This window comes from Oryzias melastigma, linkage group LG23 (genome assembly GCF_002922805.2).
Source record: "Oryzias melastigma strain HK-1 linkage group LG23, ASM292280v2, whole genome shotgun sequence".
NCBI classification, from domain to species: domain Eukaryota; kingdom Metazoa; phylum Chordata; class Actinopteri; order Beloniformes; family Adrianichthyidae; genus Oryzias; species Oryzias melastigma.
This window is the reverse complement of record NC_050534.1, coordinates 4,833,428-4,859,248: the sequence shown is the minus strand read 5'-3', so window position 1 is coordinate 4,859,248 and position 25,821 is coordinate 4,833,428. Positions and strand designations below refer to the sequence as shown.

General features: G+C 38.6%; 1 protein-coding gene across 3 annotated transcripts in view; it reads left to right on the top strand.

Annotated features, from left to right (window-relative positions):
- The window catches only part of LOC112156260 (choline transporter-like protein 2), a 28,411-nt gene extending 3,613 nt beyond the window's left edge, over window positions 1–24,798 (top strand). Inside the window, exons 1-22 of one of the 3 annotated variants that reach the window (XM_024288492.2) lie at window positions 5,003–5,342; window positions 6,163–6,211; window positions 6,284–6,357; window positions 6,440–6,524; window positions 9,755–9,839; window positions 9,969–10,082; window positions 10,153–10,213; window positions 10,287–10,410; window positions 10,990–11,073; window positions 11,164–11,276; window positions 14,255–14,386; window positions 14,460–14,559; window positions 14,652–14,744; window positions 15,682–15,766; window positions 17,011–17,273; window positions 17,349–17,443; window positions 17,543–17,646; window positions 19,749–19,822; window positions 19,893–19,963; window positions 20,032–20,120; window positions 20,753–20,837; window positions 21,210–22,809. In XM_024288492.2, the coding sequence (XP_024144260.1) occupies window positions 5,309–5,342; window positions 6,163–6,211; window positions 6,284–6,357; window positions 6,440–6,524; window positions 9,755–9,839; window positions 9,969–10,082; window positions 10,153–10,213; window positions 10,287–10,410; window positions 10,990–11,073; window positions 11,164–11,276; window positions 14,255–14,386; window positions 14,460–14,559; window positions 14,652–14,744; window positions 15,682–15,766; window positions 17,011–17,273; window positions 17,349–17,443; window positions 17,543–17,646; window positions 19,749–19,822; window positions 19,893–19,963; window positions 20,032–20,120; window positions 20,753–20,837; window positions 21,210–21,364 (2,169 nt within the window). In that variant the 5' untranslated portion in view covers window positions 5,003–5,308 and the 3' untranslated portion in view covers window positions 21,365–22,809. Of the gene's footprint in view, window positions 1–5,002; window positions 5,343–6,162; window positions 6,212–6,283; window positions 6,358–6,439; window positions 6,525–9,754; window positions 9,840–9,968; window positions 10,083–10,152; window positions 10,214–10,286; window positions 10,411–10,989; window positions 11,074–11,163; window positions 11,277–14,254; window positions 14,387–14,459; window positions 14,560–14,651; window positions 14,745–15,681; window positions 15,767–17,010; window positions 17,274–17,348; window positions 17,444–17,542; window positions 17,647–19,748; window positions 19,823–19,892; window positions 19,964–20,031; window positions 20,121–20,752; window positions 20,838–21,209; window positions 22,810–24,207 lie in introns of those variants that run through there. The other 2 variants (XM_024288508.2, XM_024288500.2) reach the window with 2 other exon arrangements.
- Window positions 24,799–25,821: the final 1,023 nt, after the last annotated feature.

The window sequence follows — 25,821 nt, the reverse complement described above, 5'->3', positions numbered from 1 at the left end:
AAACCTGCTTCTCAAATTTATCAGAGAAAATTTTGTTGCTACCAAATAGTCTGTAAACAAAGGGATATTACTTCTTTAATAAATTATTTAAATTTTTATGTAAATATTTGAAAAGGCTACATGTGAAACAATAATTAAATAGAGTGGTAGTTTTATTTTTTTTTTAACAATTTACAGTTTTGCTATTACTCAAGTAAATAACTCATTTATACTTGTATAAATACTACATGTACTTCATTAATACTAAACTTAATGTCAAGACTTAGACATCTAACTGAAAAGATAAATGCTCTTCCATGCATCAAAGACAGTTTTTAACAAAGAGCCACAGACTTTCTCTCAGTCTAAAAACCTACAAAGATTCTTCAGAAACATTTTGGTAAAATAACAGAAGTGCTTTCAGATTTGAGAATAGGAAACAGTAGAGCATTTTTAATGCTTTCTGCAATGCTAAGTTTACACCAGGCATGTGACGTGTTTAAGAATGTGCAAAACGTGGATTCTTGAATGCTTGTTTAGGATATTGTGTGCACATCAAAAAAACAGGGAGGGCCTCCTCTTTCTTTGTCTGCTGCAGGGGTCTGCAACCTTCAACTCTGAAAAAGTTATTCGGGTCGATTACTCACTGACTACAACCCAGTAGGAGCCACAAAGTCTTCCTTCACCCTTTAAAGAAATAAGACACTGATTGTGGTATTGTTACTACTATGATAAACATAAATGAACTGTTGTTCATTTTGCATGAATAAAACACAAACATTAAAAGAAAATACCTTTTTTTAAGATTTTGACAGAAGTTCCTTTCTAAATAAAAGACACCCCACCACATATGATCATCTCAATGCAGTAAAAGTAGTAGTAGTACGTGTAATGTTAGCAGGGATTTATTAAGAATAGGTAATTTCACTGTTGTTGGTGCATCACTCCCAGAAATGTAAACCTAACAAAGTCTGAGCAATTGATGTGACCCCAACCACATTTTCAAACACACTTAAAATTCTTTAATTGTTAAAAGATGTGAAAATTTTCGTAATAATCCGGTCCACCTTAATACCGGTTGTACTTGGTGACGTCCGTTGATGTTTTGGTTTTACAGGACAGGACGTACAAAAACGTGTCAAAATGTTGTAGTTTGACTTGTGATACATACTGTCCTTCAACTGTTTGTAAATGAGTTAAAGTTTGAGTTAGTTTACTTTTTTTCCCCCTTTACAACTTTCTCACTTCTTACTTTATATTAACTTCTTAACATTTAGAACATCTACACCGTTATAAAAGAAACAATACTCACTAGGGGTGTGACAGATCACAAAACTCACGGTTTGGATCTTGTCACATTTTTAGGGTCACGATTCAGATCATTTTTCAGATCAGTACTGTGGCTAGTGTTCCGTATGGACCATGGATTGTCCGAGATCCGTTACACTCCTAATATTTTCCCTTTCTGATCGCGTTGTCATCACCATCCGTGTGTTTCAAAGAGAAATGCGGCAAACCTCTTTTGTTCCTCTTGTTTCTGCTTTTATTTCCATTTAAAACTGTATTTAATTGTCTGTGATTACATTTGAGTGGAAGTCAATGGCTTGGAGTGCCTCAGTTTCATGTGCTAATTTGGACACAGCGCCACTCGCCCTTAGTGGTGGGAGTGTGTAACTGCAGTTACAAATGACTGAAAGATCGCGGCTCAGGAACACGTGTTCGATTAAACGTAAGGAACTGGTGGGGCTTGTAAATTGGGTGGTGGCGGCCGCCACTAAATTCTCTATGCAGACAAAACCCTGTAAAAGACGTAATTTCATATAAGTCACTAAAACCACAATTATTAATTTCTCCTCTATGGTTAACTTTCAAACGGTTGGCACTTCGCTACCCAGACCTCACTTCGAAATCCAGGTCTCTGAATGGTCAAAGTTCATCTTTCACTGCGTGTTCAATGGCCGCATGTTTCCTACATAGAGCCCAAAAGCAGTTGTCATGTCTACATGAGAATTTTGAACCCAAAATGCGAATTTTTGCATGTTTATGTAGACTTTTCATTGGTCGATTGAAGGTGTGTGTGGCAGAGGGTGATTTTAGCAAAAAAAACAAACTGCAAACAAAAACAGCAAACGTGAGAGTTTGTAGAGGTTTATGATAGAGTCAAACATTTGACTGACATTTTTATTGATAATTTTTCACTTTGACTTATCTAAAAGTAGCTTAAGTCTAATTCAAATTCCGGAGTGTAAGTTAAAAAACATGAAAACAGATCATCAGCCATACTGTGCCTCACAGAGAGTTTTTCCAGAGAAACAGCCACAGGATCCACCCGCTGTTGTGTGTTGGAGTAATTAAAGGTTTAGCAGAATGAAGAAACTTTACAGCCATGTCCTGTTTCAGATTAGTTGTAATTACAGGTAACTCTGAGGGGATTTACCAATAGCACTCACATTCTTTCCCAAGTTCCTTTCATTCGACCTTCATTGGAAGATTTGTTCTCATTTTTTTTGTTTCAGTTTAACTCTCGGGCCTCTTTTCTTTCTATTCTGCAGCTAATTTATGTTATTGCTGCCATCCTTTACCACTCAGATCTTTTTGATGATACCTTCAGAAACCACACATGTCGCGTGTCTACTGCCTCTGTCAGCTTTCCAGCAGTCAGAAACAACAACTCAGAAACATCCAAACTACTGGAACCTCAGAAGTTGTGAGAGATAGTTTGAATTCTGTTCTCATTTTTATCATGTCTTCTCAGTACAAAATGTACAAAATGTCATTTCTGAAAGTTTCTGTCTTCAGCCGGAACTTGTGCTGTGTTTGTGCAACTCTGTGGCTTTAGAAAAACAAGAAAAAAAAAGAGTTCTTCTTAAACAACGGCCAATAAGAGATATTTAGTGGAGCTCTGATAAAAAACATTCTCTTTCTAAATTATTGCTGGCTTATGCTGGAGCAGTTACCAGTAAATAAGCCCAATGAGGCAAATTTCCTTTGTGATTTTGGGCTATATAAATAAAATTGAAATTGAATTGAAATTAAGTTGAAACAGATTGTCTCTGTCTTTGCCTTTTTTCACCGAAAAATGTTAGTTAATCTTCTGTGGTTTCTAGTTTTGGTGGTTTGTTTGTGAAAAACAGGAAAAGAAAAGCTTTAAAACAGAGGTTAGTGTCAGTGTCAATGTCTTAGGGTCAAACTGTTGAGAAGTGCATGCATTCTGTCCTTTCCTGATGTTTAAAGTTCTGATTTTTTATTTCAGATTTCCTTGTCTGTAATCAAATCAAAATGCTTAGATCAGGGGTGTACAACTTAGTCGCCAAAATCCAAAACACACCTTAGCTCGCGGGCCGAACCAGATAAACATTTATTGAACAGTGTAAAACTACATTTTAGTACTTTAAAAGTGGAAATTTTAAACACAATCATGAACTAGAGATATATAATTTTCAAGATAATGTTAGTGTGAATGCTGAAAGCTGAATTTGGCAGCTGAAGAAGCTAGTGTTAATAGCTAGAGATACTGAAATGAATAACTGAAAACACTAAAGCTGATAGCAAGCTAAAATATTAGCTAAATGCCAGATTGGCCTGAAAAACAGAAAAAAGCCTAAGTTAGCCAAAATGGCTAACATGCAGCTGAAATATTAGCTAAACTCCAAACTAGTCTAAAACAATGTAAACAACGTTAGTTAGCCAAAACAACTAGCATGTAGCTGAAATATTAGCTAAACTCCAAAATAGCCTAAAAAAAAAAAAAAAAGCCTAAGTTAGCCAAAATAGCTAGTGTAAACAGAGCTCTCAGTTATAGGTAAAGGGAATGAGGTTACTTTTTGCCATCATAGAACGCAGAGGTGAATTTCTAATGAACTATTACCCCTCTGGAGTCCTAGAAAACAACTAAAAACAGCAAAATTATGATTAAAAGCCCACTGGGAACACTTTTACAATAGATCAAACGATGATCATAGTGGGACTATACATACATTACAATAAGAGGTTCATTTTGCACTGTCTCCCTACATTCCAGATTACTTTGTTTTGACCCGATACCACAATTCCGCCTTAACATTTCTGTGTTGTGAAGCAAAATAAAGAGTTTTGCTCTGAAACCAGAACTGTCAGGATGGAAACGTCCAGTCGTTTCTGCTCTTTATTGCTCTTGTGAAAGTTGGCAACTTGTGCTTAAGCTTTTCATCTGATTGCTGTTGGCTTGTGGAAGCAGAACAGTAAAATGTGCAACTCCCAGTCATGAAGAATGGAGGGAAAAAGTTAGTTTTTCCTCTCAATCTGTTCCAGGACAAAATAACAGTGTGCGCACAAGACTGGAAGAGTTTAGAACACGTGTCAAAGTCAAGGCCTGGGGGCCGGATCGGCCCTCTGGGTAATTCTATCTGGCCCTCCAGATCATTTTATTTTATTGCTATTAATGGCGCGATATTATCCTGCTAGTATGCTAGCTTTTTGGACTATTTTGGCATTTATGTAATTATTATTTATCTAATATTTCAGCTACATGCTAGCTATTTTGGCTAACCTATTTATTTATTTTTTTAGGTTAATTTGACATTTAGCTAATATTTTAGCTGGCTATCAGCTTCTGAATTTTTAGCTTTTAGATGCAGTGATTTTAACCATCAGCTTTAGAGTTTTTAGCTATCAATTTCAGCATCTTCAGCTATCAGCACTAGCATCTTCAGCGGCTAAATTCAGCTTACAGCATTTACACTAGGATTATCACAGGTAATGCTATATATCTAGTTCTTAATTATGTTAAACAGTTATGTTTTTAAAGTTTTACAAATGTTATTTTATAGCGTTTAATAAATGTTTATCCTGTTTGGCCCGCGGCCTAAAGTGTGTTTTGGATTCTGGCCCCTTGTGCGGCTGAGTTTGACAGCCCTGGTTTAGAAGAAACTGTTTCTGTGTCTCCCAGAATGCTTTGTGTTGATGTGACTGATGTTGTTGATGTCAGAGAGCCCACACACCTGAAACCAATCACAAACAAACATGTCTGGATCAGGGAGAAGTCTCCACCCTCTTCTCTCAGGATCTGCTTTCACTAGCAGCTTCCTGCAGAGGTCAGACACTGACTGTGAGGCTCTGCAGACTAGAGGGGAGGAACTGCCGATGCTCAGGTGTGGAGGGACGACTGAGGAGCGTTTGCTGAACACAGGAGGAGGAGGAAGTTTCAGTTGAGGTGGAGACAAGGACAGGTTGAACGGGTTTCTCCCTTCACAAAAGCAGCTCTTACCTGCCTCCCAGTGTTGCATTCCAGCGCAGAGAGAAGGAGGGCTCGTCTGTGTTCTTCAGTTTCAGCTCCAACAAGAAACTCAACATGGCTGAGAATGAGAACTTTTATGGCAAAAACGGTAACTTCACTTTGTTTTTTTGTTTTTTAATGTTGTTTTTGGAGGAGAAAATCTTTCGAGGGCGTGTCGCTGGAGTCATAATGTAGTTGCTGGATCAGCAGTGAGGGGTTGATAGCGTGTTTGTTTATGAGGAAATGCAAAGCGTAACTGATTATCCAGGTGTGGTACTGCATGTGCTTTTGGACAAAACTCCTTCTCCACAGCTAAGGAGGTCATTTTAGCGTCTATCTTCTCTAACTCGGGTCTGAATCAAGTGCGAGGTCCTGATTTCTGCTCAATAATAGTTGTGAAGGTTGTTGGAAGCGGCAATGAAATGTGACTCCTCCCCTCATGACTCTACTGACATGAAGCTCCTTGTCCATGAGTCTGAGAGCTAAATGCTAGCTGCAGCATTATGTTATTGAGCACATGCATAATTGATAAGCTGAGGCACCACATAGATGTTATGTATTTGTCAGTGGACATAGCAAAGTAGAGGATCTGACGGATCCACAAACTGTTTAACAGGAAGTGTTCTTTCACTTTTCACATGTTTGTAGTTTCAAATAAGTTGAAGATAGATCAACATGACTGCTTGATTCTCCCATCACAGTGGAAAAACACATGAGGTCTGATTAGCTTTCCAAGTAACTTGTGTTGTGCGGGGCTGCTCCTGAATCACTGTGGAGGAATTCGTCAGGCGTGTCGGGCCTGGAAGGAAAAGTCATCTTAGGAAAAGAATGGCAGGAAGACACTCATTCGTGACCTCAAATCTTTGAATTACAAAGCTGTGGCCTCTCATCTTCCACGTTTAGTGATCAATGCTCCGCCTCTCTTACAGGTGAGCCTCGGAAGTATGATCCCACTTTTAAGGGTCCGATTGAGAAAAGGTGAGCTTCTTTTTTTTTTTCTTTCTACTGCGACTTGTTTCTGCTCCTCCCTCTAACTGCTCTTCTTTTCAGGGGCTGCACGGACATCGTCTGCTGCATCCTCTTCATCATTTGTGTTTTGGCGTACATCGCAGTGGGAATTCTAGGTAAGGATTTGCTTTTCCCATGAACGCAACAACGAGCCAGTCGCCACCCCTCAGGTTCTGTAAGCGTTGTTTGTGCCTCCAGCATGGTCCCAAGGTGACCCCAGGAAGGCCATCTACCCCACAGACAGCCGAGGGCAGTTCTGCGGGCAGGCTGGAACCCCGCTGGAGTGAGTAGCTTCCCATCAAACGTGTCACTGCTTCCTTCAGTTGGAGGCGCTGGTGTTTTGAGGGCAAAAGAAATAACACGTTTTAACCAATCAGTCAGGCTGCAGTCCATGTATCTGCCCTCCATTTCTAAAAAATGAAAGGCTCTAAAAGCTGAGATGATGCAGATCAGTTGGTGTTCACAATCAACTAAGTTTACACTTTAGTGTCATCATACAGAATTTAAAATGTGGAGGATTACATCAGAGTGTGTACAAGGAAAAAGCATAAATATGTGAAACAAATGAAATAACTGAGACGTACAACATTTAAGGTGTTTTTGAAGTTCTCATGTTTACGGTTTCACACTGAAGGGTGAGGAGCTGCTCTGGGAAGAAGCTGTTTGTGGTGGGTGGTTTTAGGCGTGCAGAGCTCTGAAAAGCTGGGGGGAGGAGCCCAAACAAATTGTCTGGCGTGCGAAGCGTCTGTGGATGGCTCTATGTGTGAAGTCCACTGTTTTGAGTGGTTTTGGCTCCAGGCAGTTCTGGGTGCACCAGAGGACTGGCCGCTCCGTTCCTCCACTCTATGCTGACTCGTCCTCAATGAGTCCAATGATGATGGTGTCATCTGCAAACGTCAGGAGTTTCATAGACCAGACTTCTGAGGTGAAGTCGTTGATGTAGACTAGAGAGAGAAGAGCAGTCGGGAGAGAACACGCTCCCCAGTGCTGATCATCTAGATCGGGGGTGTCAAACTCAACTGCACAGGGGCCAAAATCCAAAACACACCTGAGGTCGCGGGACGAACAGGATAAACATTTATTGAACACTCTAAAACTACATTTTTAAAACTTTAAAATCGTAACTTTTTAACATAATTATGAACTAGATATACAGCATTGTCAGCAATAATGCTAGTGTGAATGCTGTAAGCTGAACTTGGCTGCTGAAAATGTTAGTGCTGATATCTGAAAATGCTGAAGCTGATAGCGAGCTAAAATATTAGTTAAATGCCAAATTAGCCCAAAAAAAAACAAAAAAAAAGAACTTAGGTTTGCCGAAACAGCTAGCATATAGCTAAAGTATTAGCTAAACTAAAAAATAACAAAAAAAATCTTAGTAAATGCTTAAATAGTCCAAATAGCTAGCAGAATGCCAATTTTTCGGGCCATTATTAACAATAAAATAAAAATGATCTGAAGGGCCGGATAGAATTACCCGGAGGGCCGGCTCCGGCCCCCGGGCCTTGACTTGGACACGTGCTCTAGATCCACAGTGGAAGATGGATATTTAGTCATGAGATGCATGACTTGACTATGAATTTTAATGATTCAGGAAATGATATTATTTTCTTATTGAGCCACACTTTGCTTAAAGCTCCAGTTAAACCGCTACATCTCCTCTTGGCTTTTAGTGGGACAGTTACATTTTTCCTGTTTGAACAAGTCGTCAAAGCTGAATTCTTTCTGTTCTTCAGTCTGTACTTTATTGCATGCTAGTTGCATGAATATCAACATGTGTCAACACTATTCCACCCTCCCAAAAACCAGTTTGATAAGTAAATGAATTTTCAGTTTCAAAATTAGACTCGTCTCGTACAAAAATCGTATTTGATTGAATAAAGGCTGGGGGAGTGTTACTCTTTTGCTTTCGATCTGCTGACAGTTCGTTAAACTGACATTTCATCTCAACTGTCATATTTGTGGCTCTAAACTTCTCCCAAACTCTTCTCCCAAAAGAAAATTGCTGTAAGAGAAATGCATGATGGGTTGTTGTTTGTTCTTGGGAAATGAGTCGCCAGCCACACAATATGGTCATATTTTGGAATGTGGTGTAAACAAAGGATCTCTGCACTTTAGAGGAAGACTTTGAAAGATGTCTTTTAAATATTTCATGAATGTTGGTGACATACCAAATGTAATTTTTAAGTTGCAGAAACCTCCATGTCACAGCTTTGGCAGGTCACTGTAGGATTTGGAGCTAAAGAAAAAGAATCTTCAGAGGGGAATGAAAATGAAGCTGAGTCTGAATTTGGCACTAAGAACAGAAGTTTAATCTAGAGAGGTTAAATGGGAAGTTCAGGGTTTGAGTTATTGTACTGTACTGTTGTCAATCAACAGCTTGTGTTGGACAGATGTTTCTGTTTTAGTGGGGGTTTGCATCCTTTTGCACACATGAGGGGTATATTTGAATCAACCTCTTATGTATCTCAGGAAAACACTATGACTATGATCTACAGCCAATCAGCACACAGACCAGTGAGCTACTAAAAACAAAAGCATGAAAATTGCACTTCTTTATAGACTGGAGGGATGACACACAGAGAGAATGAGATATTAGAGATGGGAGGGGCAGGAGTATAAGAAAGGGGGGGGGGGTGAATACAGAAACACAAAGGAGGGGTAGGATAACAAAAGAATTGGAGTATTAAGTTCCTCCAGGTCTATCATTTTCATTTTCACATTGGCCTAAGGGGCTGGGCCGCTCTACAGAAACACTTGAATAATGTTTCTTTGCTTTATTGTGGTTCACCTTTTACTGTTTGTCTTTAAAGGGTAACCAAACTCTAAATCTGCTTTTTTTTTTTTGGCTGTTGGCCTCAACAGTCTTTGCCACGTGATCATTGCCAAATTTTTGACAAATTAAAATAATCTTGTTTAATTCTTGAAAATAAAGTCAAAAACCACCTGTTTGCTGCCCCCTACAGGTTGAATTGAGGTATTACAGTTGAATTTGGTGATTGATTAAACCGTCTAAGTCCTATGTCACAATCTGCAGCCCCTCCCCTCTGACTGGATTTTCACATTTCGATTGTGGGTGGAGTCAGCTTCCAACGTCCCTGTTTGGTCACCCTTTAAAGTTAAAGTCTGCATTTGACCAATCTCCTGAGGGAGTGGTGAGCTGCAGACACAGCTGCCCTCAGGAACCATTTGGTGGTTTAACCCCTCAATCCAACCCCAATCTGTCTGCAAATGGATGAATCAGAGTGGAGCAGAGCAGGAAGCTTGTTGTGGTCCGCCCACAGTATTGTCTACGTCACAAATTTGATCTTTCTCAAACTGTTTTTTTTTCTTCGTTTTTTGTGGGCTCCTTATTCACAACTATTTGAATAAAGAAATGCTCAGAAATGCTGTTTTGAGCTAATTTTTCATTATGTGCTCAATCATAAAATTGGAACATGTCAAAAACACAATTTTCCTCTGAGAGTCCTCATCAGAGGTCCTCATAGTTTTGTTGTTTCTGTTACCCATCAGAAAGAAGCCTCTGGTGTTTTACTTCAACATCCTTAAGTGTGCCAGTCCCATGGTGCTGCTGGAGTTCCAGTGTCCGACCACTCAGGTCTGAGTCGTTGCAGTTGAACTTCTTGAAACAGTCGTCATTCCTGCTTGCAGTTATTTAAATCTGCTCACAGTCTTCCGTCAGTGTTTACTGATTTCCCTAAGTTTTGCTGTGACTGTTTTCTGGTAGATGTGCGTGGAGAAATGCCCAGAGAAGTACATGACCTTACTCACTGCGTACAACATCCCAAAGGATTTTGAGTACTACAAAAACTTCTGCCAGGAGGGTGTGACCAATTCAATGGTAAGTTCATATTTGAGTACAACTTTTTTTTTCTTAATTCTTAGTCTTCTTTTGGATTTTCTGTTTGTAGGGAGTGGCAAATATCCTCAAGAACGGCCTCTGTCCAGCTGTGCTGATTCCCAGCAAGTCCTGTGAGTGGAAATGCTCAGACAGAATTCTAGAGACCTGCTGCAGATGCTGAGTTTGCCTTCTCCTGTTTCTCAGTCACCAAAAGGTGCTTTCCTTCTCTGGGCCTGAAGAACGGCAAAGTAACTGTGGGAGGCCAGGAGCAGGTGAACGATGGAGAAGGAAACACCATCCCAGCTGAGGACCTTCTATATGGAGTCAAGTGAGTAGTTCGGATTGCTGTGTCTGAAGTAGGGCTGCCACGAACGATTATTTTATAGTCGACTAATCACTGATTACTTTTTCCGATTAGTCGACTAATCGGGTCCCGCATAAACTGGATGTAAAGCACACATCTTAACCATCAATAGCCTTAAACCAACTCAAAGCTAGATATACAACATTATCTGTGATAATGCTAGAGTGAATGTTGTAAGCTGAATATAGCTGCTGAAGATGCTAGTGCTGAGAGCTGAAAATGATGAAATTGGCTAAAACACTAAAGTTGATATCTGAAATCACTGAAGCTAATGGCTAAAAAACCCTTAAGCTGACAGCAGCTAAAATATTAGTTGAATGCCAAATTAGCCTAAAAAACCCAAAAAGTCTAAATGAGCCAAAACAGCTAGCAAGGTACTCTAATATTAGCTTAATTCCAAAATAGCCTAGAGCAAAAAAAACTTAAATTAGCCAAAACAGCCAACATGTGGCTGAAATATTAGCTAAACTCCAAATTAGCCTAAAAAACTGAAAAAAATCCTAAATTAAAAAAACAAGAATTACGTTTTTTTTTTCTGTTCAGGAATGCAACTGTGGTCATCGAGGCCCGTCAGGTGGTGATGAAAATCTTCGAGGATTATACTCAGTCCTGGTACTGGATCCTCATGTGAGTCACCCGTCCTCCACTTTTCTCCTTCACTGAGCTGGAGTTCCTCTCAATTCCCCACCTGGCTCCTCTTTGTGCTTCTCTCTTCAGAGGCTTGGCAATAGCAATGGTCGTCAGTTTGCTCTTCATCGTCCTCCTGCGGTTCCTGGCAGCCATCATGGTCTGGATCGTGGTTGCCTTGGTGATTGTGGTGATAGGATATGGTAAGTTTTCCCTTTTTAGTTCTTCAGTCATCCACGAGGATTAAAAGTGAATCAGTCTTAGGATCTGTTTTGATCTCATCACATGTGACTCTGCCCGTACTCTGTGATTCATTGTTGGGATTCATCTTTGAGGCCACCAGCTCACACAAAGCAGCTGGTTCATGCATGACTTATGGAATCTGTTACAGTCTGAAAAACAAAATCCTAACATGAAATGCTGGAATTTCCTGCACAATGCCCTCTCTGCCATAAGCCTTCAGACTGCCAGACTGTCAGATGTTTTGCATTGAGACTGTTCTCAAAAACACTTGCTGGAGAAGTCAAAGGAAATTCATTGACTGCTAACAGGAAGTTCCTGCTGGCTCCAAGAAGACAAAATCCCATGGACTTCTATTGAGAAATAAACGGCTACAACCAGACATTGTATTAGTCAGAATTACAATTCTTGCTCTGATAACTTTTTTTTTTAACATGTTCTTGTTATCCACATTTTTTCCATGATCTTTTATATGTAGTTATAAACTGACCAATCAGATGTCTCAATATAAGTAGGTGATCTCTCATCGAACCTTGTAAATGTTTTTAACAGATTTCGTGCAGTGGCCTTTTAACAAGCTCACTCCTCATTGGTAAGAGTGGTTGCCATAGAAATGCTGACCAATTCAGACCAGTCAGTGCTTACTTTTGTTGTCTGGTTCCAATGTGATGGCGTCCATATCACAAAAAATAGCGACTGAATTGACTTTGTTTAGTTTGGGCAGAAAGCTGTTTTCTACGAGCAACTTGAGTCTAGTACTCCTACGCTACGTTGTTAGAGTAATAACTGCAAAAAAAATACTTTTATTTTTAGAAAGATAATGAAGCAGAGTGAGATTTTCTCGCGAGGAGACCAGTGTCTTTTTGTCACCGCCACCAATGCTGCTGCTACTTTACAGCAATGCTGCTGCTACTTTACAGAGACCCTTCCTTTATTAGAATTTTGGTTGCCTAGGTTACTGAGGAAATTCAGGCTGTGTCTGAATTCCCCTCCAATCATTATATAGTGCGTTCACTATTTTCTAGTGCTGTCCGAATCTACTAATTCCAAATTTGAGTGCACTTGAAATTTCCCAGAAGTCTCTAATATTTAATTTAATAGTCGATTAGCTGTTACTTTATATAAAATGAAGTCGGAGTGTCAAAAGTTGAAAGTTATAATGGCATTCTGCTAGCTTTTAAGACTATTTTGGAATTTATTAAAGTTTTTTAGGCTATTTTTGAGTTGAGCTAATACTTCAGCTACATGCTAGGCTAATTTACTTTTTTTTTTTTTTTTGTTTTACATTTTTTTAGGCTGTTTTGGGGTATGCTAATATTTACATGCTAGCTGTTTTGGCTAACTTAGGCTTTTTCCATTTTTGTAGAGTATTTTGAAGTTTAGCCATTTTTTAAAGCTACATGCTTTGGCTAGCCTATCTTTTTTCAGTTTTTAGGCTAATTTGGCATTTAACTAATATTTTAGCTGGCTATCAGCTTCAGAATTTTTAGCTATTAGCTTCAGCAACTTCCGCTATCAACTTCAACGGTTTTAGCCATCAATTTTAGCATCTTCAGTGGCCAAATAGTTGAAGCTAATGATGTTTAAGATGTGTGCTTTACATCCAGTTTGTTAATGACCCGATTAGTCGACTACTCTGAAAAAAAAATCTGTGATTAGTTGACTATTAAAATAATCGTTTGTGGCAGCCCTACTGTGAAGTAACTTTAACAATTTAGTGAAAATAGTGAAACTATTGGCTTAAAAAAAAAAAAAAAAACTAGTAAAAACAGGTGAATATCAGTCATATGAGAAAGTTTGGAGACTGTTGCGTCGGTTCCTTTAGAACTACACATCTTTTTATTAATTATGATCCATGTTTAGATGAGAAATTCTTTGAAAATAGAAGTGATTTTCTCCCCAAAAAATGATTGCAGTACGACTGTAAGGTGATAATTAGCCATTCAACAATATTTAGTGACTTTGTCTTTAGGATCTTCAGAACATTTTTGATCAAATGTCCTCATTTCTCCATTAAAAATTAAAAGCAAGGAATCATTGTTGTATTATGAATCTGAGTTTTAATGACTAGCTTATATCATGTAGCAAATTATTAGTTTTGGTTGTCTTTAAGGTATTATAGATTTATTTAATGTTTTTTCTCCTTTTCCTGGAGCCTGCACTCTTCAGCGTCGTGATCCGTTCATGATGTGCAGACTTCTACTGGGGCTTTTATTTGAAATGTACATCCGGTTTCAATCGAGTCTAAAACTGTGATCACAGTTTGAAGAGTCTTGGTGTGAAATGTTGAATCGGTAGAAATTTGGCAACTCTTGCTCCAGACTTTTTTTTTTTTTTCACAGCTCTATTCTGATTTAGAAAAGACTTGATCGGCCAAAATCCTTAATTTTTCTTTTATGATCCATTTATAGAGAGTTGGCACTTCCATGACCTAAAGGGGACACCATCCGTACGTCATTACCTAATCTGAGTCCCTGATTGGTCAAAGATCAACTTGTTAAACTTGCAGTACAACTTGAGGTTGTGCAATTTTCATGTCGAGCCCAAAAACAGACTTAAACTTGAGTAGCAATGCGACCATGAGAGTTTTCAACACAGAAGCCAGAAATAGATCTTTGTGCGTTTTTCATCTGAAGCGGTCCAGTGTGAATGCAGCTTTATACAGTCAATGATGAAACCAGAGAAAAAAAATACTTTTTTTTTTCTTTAAATCTTTTTTTTTCTCATTGTATTATGAAAGTTGTGCATGTGGGGTTTTTTATTTTTTTATTGGTATGTTCATTACAGTTGTGGGTTTGGATGTTTATATGTATTAAACCTTTGTCTTTAGAGGCTTTTCAAACTCCTTCAGCTTCATGGTCCTGTCAGTTTGTGAAGTAAAACTTCTAGTTGGTACTTTCTTTCCCTCTGCTGTGTTCTTTAAGAACGTTCTGGTTTGCAGGTATCTTCCACTGCTACATGGAGTATGCTAGCCTGAAGGGAGAGCCGGGCGCTAACGTCACTATCCAGGAACTGGGCTTTCAGACCGACTTCGCCGTCTACCTGCAGCTCAGACAGACCTGGCTGGCCTTCAGTCAGTACTTCTGTTGTTTATAGGGAAGTTCTACAGGTAGATGTACATGCTAACTCGACCCCTCTGTCCACAGTGATCATCCTGGCTATCGTAGAAGTCATCATCATCCTCCTGCTCATCTTCCTGAGGAAGAGGATCCTCATCGCCATCGCTCTCATCAAGGAAGCTAGCAGGTGATTTCTATTGATTCTAATGCATTCTGTTTGATTTAAAAGTATCACAGAGTCTGTAATAGCAGATGTAACTCTGTGTTTTGTGTTTACAGAGCCATTGGTTATGTGATGTGCTCCTTGTTCTACCCACTGTTCACCTTCCTCCTGCTGGCCTTAGTCATCGCCTATTGGGCAGTGACTGCTGTGTATCCTTTATCAATAATAGAACTGTTGATTATTGAGGAAAAACTTTAAATACAAGTAAAAGTTTCATCTACTTAGGATCCAGGTCAAATAAATGTTTAGGTGTCAGAAGTACAGGTATGTATGACAGCGTTAGGGCCACCATGACGGGAACAAACTCCTGAAAACAATTCAACAACTTCAGAAAATCAAATTATTTATTATTTTAAAAATAATAAATTTGCCAGGAAAAAGTCTTGCTTTTCTGACGATAAAACTAATTTTATGAAAATGAAGTTGTAAAATTCATCAATTTGTATTTATTTTCTGCAACATAAATTAAACAAATATGCAACAAAAAACAAGCTTTTTTTATTTGAAGAATGATCTTTTTTTAACTAGATATAACTTTTTGAAGTATACATTTGTTTGTTTTTTTTTCCCCCAAATTGTACAACTTTATTTCCATATTTGATACATAATATGTTATATATAATTTGACTTCTTTTATGGTGGCCCTAATTTTGGTCGTTAAAGTGAATTTTTTTCCTCTGGAATCTGAAAAGATGAATTTCCTTCTGAATCTTTGATCAACCACCAGAGGGCGACTCTCCTCCTCTTTAGCTTTGTAGAAATGAACATTTTAGTGTTTGAGAGTTTGAATTAACACTGCAGGTATCAGATGCTCCAATCAATATCAGCCAAAATTTTTCTTTTTTGCCCATTTTTGTTTATTACAAACACAAATATTCAGGACAACAAGAATGTTTATTGTTCTGTTCACTGTCACTGTCTTAACACATGAATAAATGCAGCTTATAGGTATATAGTTTACAAGACATTAGTTATTGAAGTCAGATGAGCTTTTTTGTGCTGTATGTAAATGTGTTGATGGCAGGTTAGTCTTCAGTTCAGATTTCTGCTCAAATCTAGAAATCTTGACCTTGACTGGCCCTTCAGGTTCCTGTCTACCTCCAATCAACCCATCTACAAAGTGTTCAATGAGTCTGCGTGTGAATACTCAAGACAAACGTGCAACCCGGCAGTACGTTTCCTCGATTCCTTTTCTAGCTGTTGGTGGATTAACCCTTTAACACCTGCGCTTCAGTGTTTATGTTCTTTGATTTACTGTAATTGTGTGAATGTTTAGTAATCATTCACACTACAGTGATTCTCCTGCTCCTTTCCATACGTTTTTCAGCTCGTAAAAACTCAGTCATACTTTCAGCAACTTCAGCAATCTTGATATCAAAACGTCCAGCTTGTTCACGATATTACTGCTTGTATTTTTGATATATATAAACGTAGTTTTTTAAGTGTTGAGCACAATATGCCTCATAGAAAATTAATGAGAAATTTTAAGTAGATTAGCAACAAACCTTTAAAAATATCCATGGACTGTTTTCATCCTCTATAGTTTTTTCAAAAAAAGTTTAAGTTTACCTAATATTTTAGCAACATGCTAAAGTTTTTGGCATGTTTTTTGGCAGTTTTGTGATCTACATGGTTCTTTTAGTTTAATTTAGAGATTAGCTTCTGTTAGGTTTTTGGCTAATTTCTTATCTACTTGTTTTTTTTAGGCTAATTTAGAGTGTAGTTTCTACTTTAGCAACATGCTAACAGTTTTTAATTATCTACTGTGGGTTTTTAGGGTTTGGCTTGTATTTAAGCAACATGCTAACAGTTTTGCCTAATTTGTTGTCTATGGGTTTTATTAGGCTAATTTAGAGTTTAGCTTCTATTTAGAGTCTAGCTTTTTTTTGCTAGTTTGGTATCTATTGATGTTTTCTGGTCTATTTTGGAGCTTAGTTCATATTTAAGCAACACTAAATATCTTTGCAAAGTTGGCATGTATTTGGGATTTTTAAGCAATTTTACTACAAATGTTTCAGAAATTTAGGTCAAATTTAGAGCTCTTTCATAGTTCTTTGATTACATTTTCAGTCTTTTTGCAATTTTAACATTTTGCAAATAGTTTTTGCATTTTCAGCAAATCCCTTCAGCAATTAAAGTAAATTTTCAGCAAACGGCTTCAGCGAATACTTTCAGCAAAAGACATTCACACTAGCATTATCACAGGTAATGCAACTTTTCTAGTTTTTTAATTAACACAATAATTCCAGTAGATTCTGAAGGAGGAATTTGGCTTCTGGAATTATCGTGTTAACGCTAAATAAATTACAGTATGTTAAAGACTTTGTGTTTAAGGGTCACCGGCGACGCCTCAGGTGTTAAAGGGTTAACCTAGACATAGAGTTGATAAAGTGATGTGGTGACACTCTCTTGCAGAACTACTCTGATTCTCCAGAGAAAAAGGCTTGTCCGGACTCCCAGTGCCTTTTTGCCTTCTATGGCGGAGAGACGCCGTATCACAAATACCTGATCGTCCTGCAGTTCTACAACGTCTTCCTCTTCTTTTGGTGTGCCAACTTCGTCATCGCTCTGGGACAGATGACCTTAGCTGGGGCCTTCGCCTCCTACTACTGGGCCTTCTCCAAGCCGGGTGACATTCCTACCTTCCCCGTGTTTTCTTCTCTGGGGAGATCTCTCAGGTTTGTGTTTTTCTTTTTTCATTTTTTGACCGTTTGGTCTCAATTTCTGCTGAACCAGTAGGTTTTTGATTTCAGGTATCACACGGGGACTCTGGCGTTTGGTTCACTCATCCTCTCCATCGTTCAGCTCATCAGGGTTCTGCTGGAATACTTGGACCACAAACTTAAAGGTGAGTCAGGATTTTTTTTTTTTTTTCCCCAAATATAAAGAATCTTCTGAGCTCTTTTGAAGCCGGCTTGTGTTTGGATGTTTCTGTTCTCCTCACCAGGAGCTCAGAACAAGTTTGCAAAGTTCCTGCTGTGCTGCCTGAAGTGCTGCTTTTGGTGTCTGGAGAAGATCATCAAGTTCCTGAACAGGAACGCCTACATTATGGTGAGGATGCAGTTGCACAGAAAGCCTTAAGGTGGCGCTGGACTGTTGGTTCACCATCCAGAAGGTCTTTGGGCAGACACTGAGCCGTAGCTGCTTCTAGCAGGTATGGTTGAGCAGCACAGCTGCCGCCTTTGTTAGTATGTAGCGTAAAGAGCTTTAGGTACCAAGAGTTGGAAAAGTTCAGCTCTTTTCTGCTCTGTACTTCAGCTGTTTGACAAAACCTGAAAAAGCTTTCTTGTAAAAACTCAAATCAAACTATAGAAGAATCAGTGCTGCCTGATGCATAGTAGGATGTCCTGATCTGATCGTGATCAGAAATCAGGACTGATCACACGATTGACTCAATCAAAATCGGATGATGTCACTGAATGATTAAAACTTCCAGCAGCTTGTTACGGTGAGCGCTTCGGACCGCAGTCCAGCTGCTCTGCACGAGTCGGTGTTAATTATATTCCAATAATTTTTGTCATCGTCAACAACATTTTTCACCCAACGAAAACGAAACAAAAGTCCCGCTCAGAGACAAAAACTTTGACAAAATTGATTGACATTTTCATAAATAAAAATGAGACGGAAATCTCTTCAATGACGTCATCCAATCATTACGACTCCTGGTGGAGGAGGGCGGGAGCTAATCTAACGCGATCCAATCAGAACACAGAGTCCTGCGGCCCGCCTTGAAGACGCCATTTCAATGATTTGTCTGTGATTTAGGTGAAAAATGTCAACTCCAGGTAGAAAAAGAAGAGTACATCAAAGGACAAATTTTACTTTTATTGCGACCCTCAACATGTTGTGTACGTCGTGTGACGTGACCATCACAGGCAAAAACACACAGCTTACTCCCTAGTGAGAGTTTGTTTTTATGCATGTTTTGCATTTGACTCGCTTCAATAAAAGTTGAAGCTGAATTAGCAGAAATGACAAGTTTGAAAAGTGAAGTAAAATGGTTTTTTTTTGTTTTTTCTTACAAATTGGTAAAATCTCTGTTACTCATATGTTCATACTTAGTAAATTTAATAAAAATGCTTTACCTTTAATCTATGTAGATTTTGTCAGCTAAACATCTACTGTCATTTAGTCGACTAAAATTCATAGAATCAACATGACTAAATTGCGACTAAGACTAAACATTATTTTAGTCAAAAGATTAAAACTAAATTCAAATTCTCTGTCAAAAGTAACACTGGTGCGAGTGAGCTGCCGAATTCTGAAAAACCGTGTCTCCCAGGAGAACTGTCTTTCCAAGCGTCTTCAGGACGATACAAGCCGGCAGAGGCGGCTTTTGAATGCAGAAATGTGGCTCAGTCTTGAAAAACTATGTTAAAAAAATCACCTGAGATCCTGTTTCCAATCACTTCCAGACAAAATAAAGCTGATGTTATTCCTACATATTTACATGCATTCATGATGCACAGATTTAGAAAATAATGAGCGAACAGTCACTTAAAAATATTATAATAGTGAAAGCACGTTCAGTGGATCATCTCGCTCTATACATGATCTTTGTTTATAACGGAACTCCCTATTTCTTCTTCCATGACTATTTCTAGATGGTTTTGGGCGTGTTAAAATAATTTACTCCAGTCAAACGTTTGGTGTATGAAATGTTTGTTACAATCAGATAATGTTTTTAATGCCTATGTATGCAGTTCTATTCTAATCTGATCTTTCATCCGATCGAGGACATTTTGCATATGTAAATGCAGCTTATGACATGATCTAATCATCAGCATTCATATTTATGCTACAAGTTTAAAAGAAATTCAGAATTAATTTTTAATGGAGACATGAATCACATAATCAGAAATGTTCAATGGTGCTGAAGACAGTAAAGTGTCACCAAACTTTCTCCACATGATTATCACCGATTATGCTGAATGTTGCTGCACTCTTTAAAAAAATTCAAAGTAAATTTCATTTTTCTTTGATAAACCCTTTCCATTTAGTACCTAATGACCTTAGAATGTTATACTTTCCTGGTTTGAACTTTTCTTGAAGCATTTTGCTGTCTGTTACCATGGTGATCCTTTAAAAAAATCCTTATTTTCTTGTTGCCATCACTGACTGACCTCTCTGCAATGTGTGCATTTGGCCTCTAGGTGGCAATATATGGCAAAAACTTCTGCACAGCTGCCAAAGACGCCTTCTTCCTGCTCCTCAGGAACCTGCTTAGGTAAACATTAATACGTTTTGATTCATTTACCCTTTTTTTCTCAGACTAATAAACATTTGAAACATTTCAGGGTTGCTGTCTTGGATAAAGTGACAGATTTCCTCCTATTTCTGGGTAAACTGCTGGTGGTCGGGCTCGTAGGTGAGTCCTTGTCCTGCACGCTCCAGTCATGGTGATGCTTCAGAACATAATGAGCTGTGTTTCCACAGGAGTCTTTGCCTTCTTTTTCTTCTCTGGGAGAGTGAAGGCCTTTGAGAACACAGCACCGAACCTGCACTACTACTGGGTTCCCATCCTGGTACGTTGACGCTTCTTTCAGAGCGTTTTTAACCCTCTGGAACCGACAGACGCCCTCAGGGGTCATCAACGCGATAAAACTCTGTCTAAAATGAACTTTAACTTATTTTTATGTTCTGTAACTGATATTGTATTAAATTAAAGGGCAAATATTGCCTTTATTTGTAGTTTTTGGACAAAATGTATCTTACAAATGAGGCGGAAGACAAACTTCAATCTGACAGCTGCAATGCAGGGCAGTGTGCCTGCAGTGGAGGGGCGGAGCAAAACAGAGCTATTAGAGATCCCACAAGGAGGAAACTAATAATGATTTAATTTTGGGATTGGGTCCGACCTGAGTTTACTACTACAACAACAACCACCGGCGTTGTCCAAATATCGCAGAAACTGTGTGTTTCTCCACAAAAGTCCCGCCCGTTACTGTTACGAGAGGCGAGCAACAGAGTAGACAAACACGCCCCCACCTGTGAGCAGGTTGCAGCTGAGCTGACCTGAAATCCAACTGGATCAAAATTATCCCCAAAATCTTTTTATTTTTCCTCACAAACACAACAAGGAAAATGTATGAGAAAAAGCTGAAAGAAAAAAAGAAAAAGTTGTTTTTTGGTTGTGAAAGTGTGTTTCCTCCCTCAGACTGTGGTGATCGGCTCGTACCTCATTGCCAGCGGGTTCTTCAGCGTGTACTCCATGTGTGTGGACACGCTCTTCCTCTGTTTCTGTAAGTGACCCTTCCTGTTTGTGTCGTTTGAAACCTCAAACCGCTTTTCGGGCTGTCGGGAGCTAAAGTTGCTTGAATGTGGCGTTCTTCTTAAACTTTTTAACCTGACGTACTGCCTTGTTGGTGTTTATTGTGTAACCTGGTAACAGTGGCTGCTCGGTGATGAACTTTCAGATTCTGCTTGTGGGTGCTTTTTGCTGGCTCGCTTTTTGACTTTTTCTCTTTTTGTCTCTTCCTTCCCTTTTTTTCACACTTCTTACACTCCTCTACTCCCTCCCATTTGCAATCGGCTCATTTATGCTCTCCTTTTCTTTTAATTCACTAAACCCCCGTTTCCACCTTCTAACACAAACACACACGCACACAAATCAGGCGAAGACCTGGAACGCAATGACGGCTCGCCCGCAAGGCCGTATTACATGTCGGCAAGTCTTGGCGAGGTTCTGTGGAAGGACAAATCCGGAGACGCGGACTCTTCTCTGCAACACCCAAGCAGCTGGAGCCAGCCTGAAGAGGACCAGGCTTAACCGGATTTTCCTCACCTTTTCCCACTTTTAGGAAACCACCAGTTTAGCAGAGCAGGTTTTAATCCTTTAACCCTGTTGCCGGGGACGCTAAGACACAAACTTTTTTTAACATACTGTAACTTTTCAACCGTTAACATGATAATTCCAGTAGATTTTGAAGGAGAAAAGCAGCTTTTCTCCTTCAAAATCTACTGGAATTATCATGTTGAAAAGTTGCAGTAAATTACAGAACATCAACACTAGAACTCCGGCGCTAAAGGGTTAAGGGGGAAAATAACTGTTGTCTTGTTTTGGCAGAGAGGTGAGGTCTGACATGTAAAGCATATTTATTGGAAAATTTAAAACAATAATCTCTTCTGTGCACGAAAATACTAAAGTTTGTGTTTAATAATCCAGTTTAAAGGGCCTATACCATGCAAACATCCACTTTTTTGAGCTGTTAATTCCTCACAGGCACCATTTTGATCCATTCATGCATCTCTGACCATTCCTCTAAAACAGGGGTCCCCAGACTACGGCCCGCGGGCCGGATCAGGCCCTCCTCCACATTTGGTTCAGCCCCCCAAACACATAGAATGTGACTTTTTATCCTAACCTTCCGCAGTCTGAATTATGATGGGAAGGATAGACTAATTATTGTTTTATTTTATTTTATTTTTTACATCTTTTAGTACTTTTTTCTGCGAAGATTACAGAAATTAATGATTTAAAATTTGGCTGTGATTGTTTCTTTTTCTGTCAGCCTAGAAGAAAACCCTGCACCCTAAAACCCTGCTCTCTGAGCACCAGCCCCTTCCAACCCACAAAAATGAGTGGGTTCTCACCTTGTGATGTCACAAAGCGAAGGACTGCCAGCTACGCCCCCAGAATGACCCACTTTCTCAACGGAGCTAGCGGTGATCGGCAAAACAAACATTAAAGTTTTAATTTAGTCTCATTTCAATTTTTTGCGGGTGAAATGCAGACTTTCTGCTGAGGCCGGCTCTAGGATGATGTCATAAAATGGGTGGCACCCACATGGAACAAAGGGCGGAGCCTCAGAGATTAAAGTGTCTTTCTCCAGCTAAATCGGCTCGCAAAATAATTCATATTTCAGTACACCCTCCTTATTTAGTGTACCAAAAGGTAATATTGTATCATATATATGTGTAGCATGATATAGGCCCTTTAAAATAACTACACTACGTAAGATTCTAATTCAATCTCTAACTTACTCATAAATATGCTTCTATGCTCTATATTGTTTAGATTTAATCTGGATTAAGCCTCAGCAATGTTACCACTTCTGTATTATTGGGCTGGATGGAGTTATCTTTCAGGATAAATGTAAAAATGCTGGAATGTATGAAGCTCCTAAAGAGGTATCAAAGAAAAAAAAAATCTAAAAATTAAGGTTACTCCCTGGTACCCACCAGTTGTTATCTGGTGTGCACCAGATAACAAAAGAAAAAAAATCAAAAAATTGAGGGATTTATTTTTTTCTATTTGATTACTGGTGCACACCAGATAGTAGCTATTGCGCACCAGATGGTAACTAAAAAGTATTCTAAAAATGTATGTAATTTTTTTTTCTGGTTAGTAGCTGGTGTACACCAGATAGTAACTGGTATGCACCGTTGCTGTCTGGTGGGCAAATCAGCAAAAAAAATGTTTCTGATTAGCAAGTGGTGTGCACTAGTTACTATCTGGTGCGCATATCTCAGTAATCAAAATTTCAATTTTTTCAACTTAAATTTTCAGAAAAAAAAACTGTTTTACTTCAATGTAATTTTAAGAAGGCTCTGTATGAATGAACCCTTTGTACACAGGAAGTATAATGTTAAACTTTAGTTGACAATTTTCAAATATGTATACTTTTATGCAGATTGCCCTGGAAGAGCAGCACATTTAAACTTAAACTTAAAAATAAGGTACTTTTTACTGGTGTTAATTAATTATCAAATGTTAGTTTTATTCAACTTAGAATCATCAGTTTTAGAACAAATGAGGTTTGAATTCTGAATTAGAAATATTCTAAGTCTCTAGGATCTATAGATGTGTATTTCCCCTGAATATATATATTTTTTTGTCTTGATTTAGCTGTTCTGTAAGTCACTGTAAAAGAAAAATAATCCTCCTTTTTGGTTTTGGATTTCCATTGAACTAAAACAGTACAGTTAAACCCGGCAAGTGTTTCTGATCTCATTTAGTTTTTAGCGAGTATATGTGTATATACTGTATATGTGATACATTTCTTTCATATGTTGGCATGTTTTTTTCTGTATTTGTGGGGTGTTTTTTATGACTTGAAATGCAGTGCAGTTAACTGAAGAGAATGTCTTTAAAAGAAATCCTAATTTTTTTTCTTCAAAAGTGCTGAGAAAAGCTGGGTTTATACTTTCATCCAAACTCTTGTGGCCTTTTAACCATAGAAACGGCTTATGGAAAGAAAGTGTGTCGGCTGCAGTCTATAGTGAGTTGGGTTGGAGTATCAGCACAGACTCCAGAACCGCATGATAACGTATCCCTGCAGAGTTCTGCGTATTGAAGTACTTTAATGCTGAAGCTAAGCCATATTTCAGTCTGGATGAGAAGGAAAGCAAGTGTTATCATGTTTGTTGATTTACTGTGATTTCTTTTGTAGCTCTTTATAAAATGGTTTATTTTACTATGAAGAAACTAAAAATGTTTTATAGTTAGAGATCTTAATTAAAGCTTAATAACAGTGCCTTTTTTGTAATGTTTAAGTGAAACGTTTTATGACAGATCCATATTGCTGTGTAAACACATCTACACGCTGCCTTTGAAAATGGAAATGTGTCACAGATTTGGCTTAATTCCTCCTCTACTGAATCTTTTTCCAGTGGAGGACCTTGAAAGGAATGACGGCTCAGCGGAGAAGCCGTACCTGATGCCCGAAAGCCTCCGTAAAATCCTGAATAAGAAGAACCAAGCTGAGCCTGCTCAGTAGAGACGAGTCTCTGACCAGCAGCTGCTTTCAGGAGGTTTGCGTGGACTGTTAGAGGCGGAGTCTGCTGGTGGTCTTCAGCCGTTCAGTTCTACAGTTTAGAACGTCATTTCCCTTTTTACCATCTTTGTTTCTTAGGTGAGAAGCTTCCAGTTTTTCATCCTTTTGCATTTTATTATTTAGAATATTGATTCTAAAACTTGAAATATTTACGTGTTTTACAGAGTTTTAAAGTCGTTTTACTTCCTGTGTTTGATGTTTCTTAAGCTTGATCTGTAAAGTGAGTTTTATGTGAATACTGTTACCAAAGCCGCTGGTTTGTTTGGTGTCACAGCGAGTCCTGAGGGTTTCTGTAAATACTGGTGCCTGTTCTGATCCTTTTAGCTGCCATTATAGGAGATTGTACATGGAAACGGTCAATATGTTTATAAGCTGATGTTTGTATTTGAGTTTTCAAATAAAGTGTTTTTTCTTTTTTTTAAGTGAATTTGTTTAAGTCCAGCCCTTAAGATGTGTCTGAATCGCTGACTGTATATGAGAACTGGACTGAGTGTGACATCTTCTATAGAATGTGGATGATATTCGGCTTCAACCAAATAGTCAACTTAGGCTCCCCTATAGACCCGTTTCACGTGACGTCACATATCGCCGGAAAGGGCGGAATCGCTTCCGATGTCTATTTAGACATCGAATGGCAAAGCTGACAGCTGAACGCTTTTACAGCAGTTTAACATAAATAATAAAGGGTAACCTAATCAATTCTAGTAGTTGTATTGGTTTCCTCCTTTTAGATTGTTCACAAAAGTACAAATGTCAGTAAAACTGTCTACAGAACCCAAATTCCTCTGGATGATATAAACCAGTCGTGGATTATTTCTCTCTGACAACCTGGTTAAAGTTAGACGGAGATTAAAAGTACTTCATTGAATCCTGCTTGTTTAATTATGAAGGTAAATATGATTTTATTCTTTCAATCTGTGCTAATGCTAGCATTAGCATGAGCTTTGGCTATGAGACGTGAAGCTGCAGAAGATCTTTTCTCACCAATTAAGTTTCTGTGCTCACAAAATAATTGTAAACGGAGCAAAAGTCGGACAATTTCAGCGTGTCTGATATTGCAGTAAAACGTTTTACTGTTCTGTTTTCTACTGCGGTCAGTGAGCTGCTGTTAGCTCAGCCGTGGTTCTAACATCACTCCTCTTTGATTTTGATCATAAATGTGTCTAAGCTCCGCAAAACTAAAGGTAAAAAATGATCAAATGAATTGAAGCTGTTGGGAAAGTGACTATTTCCACGTAATGTTGTAAAATGGCCCAGAGATTATAATTTTTTTTTTCTTTTTTACTTGGCCGCTCTTATTTTTGAAAGCTGAAACTACGTGGCTCTATAGCTGCTCTGAACATTTTAACTGAGCCAAACCATTCCTGTTTTTATATTATCCTCCAAAATATCGTGTAGAATAACAAGTACATTTATCCTGGGAAGTGATTAACATGTGTGCAGACTTGCA